Raw genomic sequence first — 6,937 nt, forward strand, 5'->3', positions numbered from 1 at the left:
TAGGAAACATGAATTAAAGTATTTAAGAAAAAATATTTTATTTTAATTTTTTATTATACACACTAACAAAAAAAAAAAAATAATTCACTTTCACTTTTTAATGCACTAAGCCCACAAGAGTGGTCGCTCCTCTTTACCACCTGCTGAAAAACCCTCTCATGGGTGAAAATACTTCTTTTAACATGACAGCTCGAGAGAACTGGTGGATTGGTTGCCATGTCATTCGTAAAAAAATTCCCCTGCGACGGTAATATTACAGGGCAGTTATCCTTGCTAAAAAAATAAAAAATAAAAAATAAAAAATATATATTATAAGAATTTGAATGTTGGAACACAAATATTTTCGTATTTATTTTCTAATTCATGCAAGGACTCGGCAAAGCCGGAACAATCCATCGTTTGACATTATATTGAAACACATAACGATAAATACCTTCGCTCCGATTTGATACAATAGGAGCCTGAGCAACAGCACAGCTGATTCACTAAAATGACTAGCGCTGGTTGTTCTAAGTCTTTTGATACGAGCTCAGGTCGATGTGGGTAGCACGATATCGCTGGGTGAGGTAAGTCGCACAAGTAATAGGAGGGAACCTGTTCAATATAACCAATATATAAGATGTCAGAAAGAAAATAAGCTCCGGTGCACAACAACTGAAAAAGCATCTAATTAGTACAACGGAAGCTGAGAATGGACTCCATATTTTGCCTAAACACAGGGCTAGAAAGGAGCTTACTTAGGAGGGTTAGTCTCTGATTTGCAGGTAGGCAAGCACTCAACAAGGCATTCATGACTAGGCTCCACAAAGAAAGCTATCTGTTGAGAGGATGAAGTAAAAAGGTTTATGCGTTCATTATGTAAGAAAATAAAGAATAATAAATAACATGCCAATTGTAAAATACAAGGATTGTGGTGCTGTTCTTGATAGAGCAGATCCTATATCAAACACCATTTAGCTGAAGAGATGGTGCAATGCACAAAAGTAAATGGGTGGGTTGGTTTACTTTCTGTAACACCTTAACTCTTCAGTGCAGCATTCAAACTATTCCATCAATTGGGTCATTCAGGGTTAAAATTTCAGTCAGGGTCTGACAAACCGGTTATAGTGAATTTAGACTTCAAATCTGCTGAATCTATTGCAATTCTTAAATTTCAAAACTCGCTCTGTGACAGATAAGGAGGAATGAATTGCTTACAGAATAGCGTTCTTGACCATTCATCAACACTCGATGCAAGGTGGACCTGCAACCAAAGTCAGACAAAAATAACTAAGCTGTATTTATTCTGGCTGAACTTAGTGAACTGTTTTAGAAAGTACAGCAATAAGCTGTCCCAACAAAAAACCAGGACAAGCATTTCATGATGCAAAATGATCAAAGCTTCCCTATATGATACGAAATTTGTTTTTTGTCAACTCGTAAGATTGAGATAAAAGAGAATGATGAACAACTTGGAGATTAAAATAGGAAACTAGAAAGTACAATATGCTAGCAGCAAAGACAAATTAAAACAAAACCCTTAAAGCATATCTTTTGGATCCCTAATTAGCTTCTAATCGAACATGACAAAAAATTGAAAATAATATGAGGTTTCCAATAACATATTTGTTAAATTTTAACTTGATTGATAGCTTATACTAACTTACACTATCTGAAAACCATCATAAAATATTTTTCTGACAAAAAATGTAGTACAATAGGCACACCTGAAAACACCATTACTCCAACGCTCGAGCATATCACCAAGATTTACAATGAATGCTCTGCAGACAAGAAACTGCACGTTTGAGCATACAACCTTATCCCCAAAGTAGAAAGCACTCTAATAATTACTCATCTATACTGGAAGTTCTCGATGCTTCTGAAATCAACTTTCATTTGAGGAACAATTGCTACACTAGTCTACTGCTGGGTTGGAGCAATGACTGATATCAAAGCTATATATCTCTAAGGTTAGTTATTTTACAGACAATCAATTGAGCACACCCTAGGAAGCCTGTATAAACTTGCTGTTTACACAAGGAAAAGACAGACTAAAACTCCCCGTGCAACATGTGAAATCTGAAAAGCTAAACTTTAACAATGACGAACAGTCCTCTTTAACACCGGGAGCACAAATTTTCAACCAGTTACAGCTTTAACTGCAAGCCTCTTAAAATACATGGTAAATTACCTTTACTGCCAGAAATAATTCAAGACTAGGCTAGCATAACTGACCCTTTTAAAGGTGGTATATATTCCCATATCTGAGGCTGAGCATCTTTGACCTTGCAAATCTGGAGCGCAAGAAAGAGTCATGTAACCATTCCTCTTACTCTTAAATTATAGGACAAAACAAGTCTGCCTAATGAAGCACAAGAAAGTGTCATGTAACCATTCCTCTTACTCTAAATTATAGGACAAAACAAGTCTGCCTAATGAAGAACAAAAACAGAAACAGAAGATATATTCCAGATTAATACTTGAAGCCCCACAACATCGTCAGTGGCCAATAGTGTAATCAAGCCATAATCTGAATGTGCTCCAGCTCCATATATTCCATTAGTAGGATTCGATAATCTTCCTAGCAACATGGAACATATAATATAAAATCACAAAAGAATTACAAGCAAACTAAAGAAAAAAAAAGGGCCAAAACTTTTGGATGGAATGACCTTTAGTCCGTCTTACACCTTCATAATGTAGCAAGCGTAAAGTTGCAATGGATTCGCCAAGCATTTCTGGCTTATCAAAAAATTCACCATCAAGGTCAAGTGCAAGAGCTATGATCCTCGCAACTGCTTTTGCCACCCCACTGATGGTAAGTATGAAATTACATTAACAAACTTCCAGACACCAGTAAAATCTTTCTGAATCAAGTTTGAGTTGTAAAGGAGGAAAATAGACCTAACGCTCTTGAATAATAAAAAGGCAAACTGTTTTTAGTACAAATGCAATAGCCTAACTTACAGTGCCTCTTGGTGATATTTCTCCATTTTCTGCCTCCATCCAGGTAACAAATCTTTCAGATGACAAATTTGCAAAAGTAACAGGACACTGTAGTAAGTAATTGCCCGATTACTCTATGGAAGTAATAGTTAGTTACAACGCAAATAAAGCCGCTACAATGCTCCCTAACAACCAAAAATGAAAACATAAACTACTACTCCTAAGAAAGTGATAATTAAGCCTGATCTCAGGTATTCTTGAATGCTAGATATATGCCCTCCAGATATTCATATATTGTCACATCTCCATCACTCTATGTGTAATGAAATTCATAATTAACAGCAATGTAAACCAAATGAACCATGACGAGTTCACTATTTAAAATTATTCACGATGATAGTAGAGTAAATAAACAACAACAATTTTTTAGGCAACCTGGTATGAAGGTAGGCGCAGAGCATTTACCTATGTCCACAAGGTACATATATAGGGGCCTAAACCTGAGTGCCTATATGTGATCTAGTCTTCTAAAAAATATTCACAAAACAAGATTCACTCTCCTAAAAAAGGGATTATATATAACAAAATATTATATTCTCTAATATTTTCGTTTCAAATTGTAATATCTTAACATGCAACATGCCAATCAGAGACAAGTTCAAATCCGAAGCATTATGTTATACTAGGCTAATTGTCCTGTCATGAAATTCTCAAACACAACTCCAGACTATCCTTGGGCATTGAGCACCCTGGTTTGTTCCGTATCAAGTTTTTATCAGTACATATATAAACCATGGAGTTTTGGAGAAAAGTCAATAAGAGAAGTCATCAGCTGATAATTATCAGATGTAGATAGCCAATACAGAGGTTGTACCAAACATGTGAAACCTCAGTCAACATTCCACCTTGACTGCAACTATTTTCACTAATATATGCAGATCCAACCAATAAATGTTAGTGGCCCTCAATGGTTAGATGATATCGGTGCATCGGCTCATAACAGTCGTAGCACAGAAAAAAGATGACCCTATGACTTTAACCAGTGAAGCCCATGACACCCAAGTCATTAAAGATGAAGGCTCAAAAAACCACAAATATATAATGTCATCTGGAAGTCCTGATATTATCTCGTATTTGGGTTTATGGTTCTAATGTTCTTAGCAAAGAAAGTAGTCCTCAAATGTTGTTCTTAGTAATAACATCCACAGTTTCATCATGCAAGTGGTGGCTGACCAAGTTCAATGAACTTCAATGATTCTTACTCAACTTTCTTTTGTACACACACACACACACACACATATATATATATATATATATATCCTTTTTTTTTCTATTATTGATTACACACATGCAATATTAGCACATCTACCAGAGGTTATTATTTTATATTTATCTTTCTGCTATTCTTTGTTATGTTGTCCGCATTTAGTGAAAAGTAACTCAAAACACGGAAATCGTAGAAGGCCAGGAACCTCAATTTACTTGAGAAACTGAATCCAATGATGCAGATGTTTTTTCTACAGTAAATTTGATATTCAAATTTCAGTTGGTTGGTGATCATTTTTATAGATGAACAAGAGAAAAATCTAGGTTGGTCAAATCTACAGAAGATGGATATCATTGTGGATATTAATCGCTCGTCTCATGATTAATATATCAAAGGACAACAATGCTTCCCCAATACCTTCAGAAGGCCAAACATTTGGTCCATAAAATGGTTTTTCTGATTGAGGGTCATCTTCAGAGACTTCAACGCCTATGTAATATCCCTCTTTGTAATCTCCTGCAAGCAAAAAGGTCCAGAAAGAAAAATATCTTCAAGAACATAAAACAGACGAAATGAGAAGCTTGAAGCACAACAACATGTCCAAGAACTAGAATTAACAGTTCCCTGTCTCGACAAAGGAAAAAAGAAAAGTGGTATTAATTTCCCAAACCCGGTTCAGTTTCTACATTATCAAATCAACCCGGACCAAAAAAGTTGTGTTCCTTTTTCAATTTTAGACGACCAAGAAAGTCCGCTCGAGCCCCCAACAGGCTGACCTGGAAAAATGCTGACACCCTTTTCCGTAAAGGGGTACAATGACCGATCCCGCGAACGCACTGTAACCACTGCGTTTTTATCCTATACTACTGTTTCAGACCCTTTTTCCTTTTAAGAACAAAGTCTCCAAGGGTAAAATTTGGTTCGCTAATTCCCGACATCAGTACCAAACACGCTGCCAACCCAATAACGATTAACAAGCCCCAACAATGACCCGATTCAGATGTAGACCATATACAATGTACTTCTTTGTTTGCAAAAAAATTACTAACCTTCTACTTGATTGTCTGGATCGAGAATCTCGTCTAGAACAGGTGTATAACCTCGATGCTTCTCATTCCTCAAGAGCTTCATTTTATCATCAATTGGTAGGTCAAAGAACTTCTTACTCTGCTCAAAAACCTCATCCATAAACTCTTGACTAATCCCATGGTTAATGACGTAGAAGAATCCCGAATCAAGGCATGCCTGCAGCAAAAATTCATGAAGAAGCAAGCTAAAAAAATAGAGAAAAACAGCAAAGTTGAAAATTAAAATAGAAGATTAAATTGATAAGCCCGTGACAGATTTTGTGATTACCGTCACACGAAACTCTCAAAATGACAAAATCATACCCATTGAAAAAAAAAAATCGATGGAGAACTGGAAGATTTAATGGGTACATAATAAATTGATGCAACTGTTGCGTAGTACAGTTCACTGATATTCAGAATGTCGATACCACAATTAGACAGAGCACAGATATCCAACCAGGAAAACTCGTGACAAGAACTAGCGAATGAACCGATTCAAAAGATTGCAGAGATAAAGAATTACTTTCAAGGAAATAAGGGAAGTATTAATTCATTACTCCGTAATTTGTTTTCGCGTCTCCAGAGAATTTGCTAGAAAACGAAAGGAGTATGCCAACAGTCACTTAAAACAAGTCTCTAATCATACAACTAAAAGTTGTTTTTCCCTCAATTTCCTGACTGAAAGATAAAACAGCAGCTACTTGGGAAATTATCGTCTCTGAAGTTTATGAAAATACAACAACCTGAGTCATGACAGATAATTAGCAAAACAAAAAGTACGAGCAGAATTTGTGGTTTACAAAAAACTATACTGATGCTGTTATGCAGATGAAAAAAAAAAAAAAAAGAGAGAGAACCTCGAAAGCATCATCACGCAAGATGCAGAAAATGAATCGTAGTTATCCGTATGAACATGCCAACTGGACTCACAAACACACAAAGAAAGAACAAGGATCGGTTCCATTTTGAGAAGAAAATGGGAAAGAAAGGAGAGAGAAAATGAAGAGTTGGTAAATGATCCTACTTGTTTAAGAAGAGAAACTGATTCGGGTAATTTAGGATTGGAGAGATCGATGCAATTTAGGGTTGAGACTCTCGAAACGGAGGAGAGAGCCGCATCGGAATGATTCTCCATTCCCCTCAGTTTTCTATATTTTCCCGCGAGAGGGAAATAAAAGCCGGAACGGTAATCAATATAATGAGGAGGACGAGTTTCGGAATCTTAGACGTCCTTTTTCCAATTGTCTACTTCCAGGAGAAACTTTATCGGAACTGCACAGAGCTGTGACTACCTTCTGGATTCCGAGTGCCGTGACATTCTCGTCGACGTTGCTAAGACTATCGCCACACTATTACGATTTACGCCTTTCGAATCTGCTCCATGTATCCGCATCATAAAGCTGCGAGCCCCTTTGCGTGGGTGGGGCTTTTGCGACCTACGGCTTCAACCGACTGGGGTTTGAGGTTGGGACGAGTCACGTCGGGGTCGGCTTTTACAAAAACTTAAACTTAAACTTGATCTCTCGTCCCAAAACCCGAATCCGACCAGACCAGATCATCATCATGGTAACCCCGTCCCCGGCCCATCCCCATAAACTGACTTATACCAAACCTATCCCCACTCCATCCGTGTAAAACCCGATCCGTCTCAACCTTGTTTTATATATCTCAT

The 6,937-nt window shown here is 37.0% G+C and overlaps 1 protein-coding gene across 6 annotated transcripts; it reads right to left on the minus strand.

The window, feature by feature from the left end:
• Nucleotides 1-289: 289 nt before the first annotated feature.
• LOC137937075 (2-oxoglutarate-Fe(II) type oxidoreductase hxnY-like) lies at nt 290-6,625 on the minus strand. 6 transcript variants are annotated; one of them, XM_068782124.1, is made up of 11 exons: nt 6,558-6,625; nt 5,245-5,440; nt 4,613-4,711; nt 2,950-3,001; nt 2,655-2,794; nt 2,463-2,563; nt 2,218-2,276; nt 1,707-1,763; nt 1,198-1,243; nt 738-817; nt 290-594 (listed from the first exon to the last, which is right to left on the minus strand). In XM_068782124.1, the coding sequence occupies exons 2-11, from the start codon at nt 5,381-5,383 to the stop codon at nt 510-512; spliced, it is 858 nt and encodes a 285-aa protein (XP_068638225.1). In that variant the 5' UTR covers nt 5,384-5,440; nt 6,558-6,625; the 3' UTR covers nt 290-509. The 6 variants fall into 6 exon arrangements, with proteins under 6 accessions (XP_068638225.1, XP_068638221.1, XP_068638220.1 ...); XM_068782120.1 differs by lacking the exon at nt 6,558-6,625 and adding an exon at nt 6,290-6,550 and having other exon boundaries at nt 2,673-2,794; XM_068782119.1 differs by lacking the exon at nt 6,558-6,625 and adding an exon at nt 6,290-6,550.
• Between the last annotated feature and the right edge of the window lie 312 nt (nt 6,626-6,937).

Source organism: Aristolochia californica, unplaced genomic scaffold, assembly GCF_029961685.1.
Source record: "Aristolochia californica isolate CCGP_79_NKW_82.1479 unplaced genomic scaffold, dmAriCali1.0.hap1 SCAF_7, whole genome shotgun sequence".
In the NCBI taxonomy this organism is placed as follows: Eukaryota; Viridiplantae; Streptophyta; class Magnoliopsida; order Piperales; family Aristolochiaceae; genus Aristolochia; species Aristolochia californica.

Coding starts and splice junctions, on each gene's coding strand:
- LOC137937075 (XM_068782119.1), bottom strand. CDS start 6,400: ATGGAGAATCATTCCGATGCGGCTCTCTCCTCCGTTTCGAGAGTCTCA. Junction 1,244..1,706: donor TGGAGTAATGGTGTTTTCAG/GTGTGCCTATTG, acceptor CTTTGGTTGCAG/GTCCACCTTGCATCGAGTGT. Junction 818..1,197: donor ATGGTCAAGAACGCTATTCT/GTAAGCAATTCA, acceptor TCCTCTCAACAG/ATAGCTTTCTTTGTGGAGCC.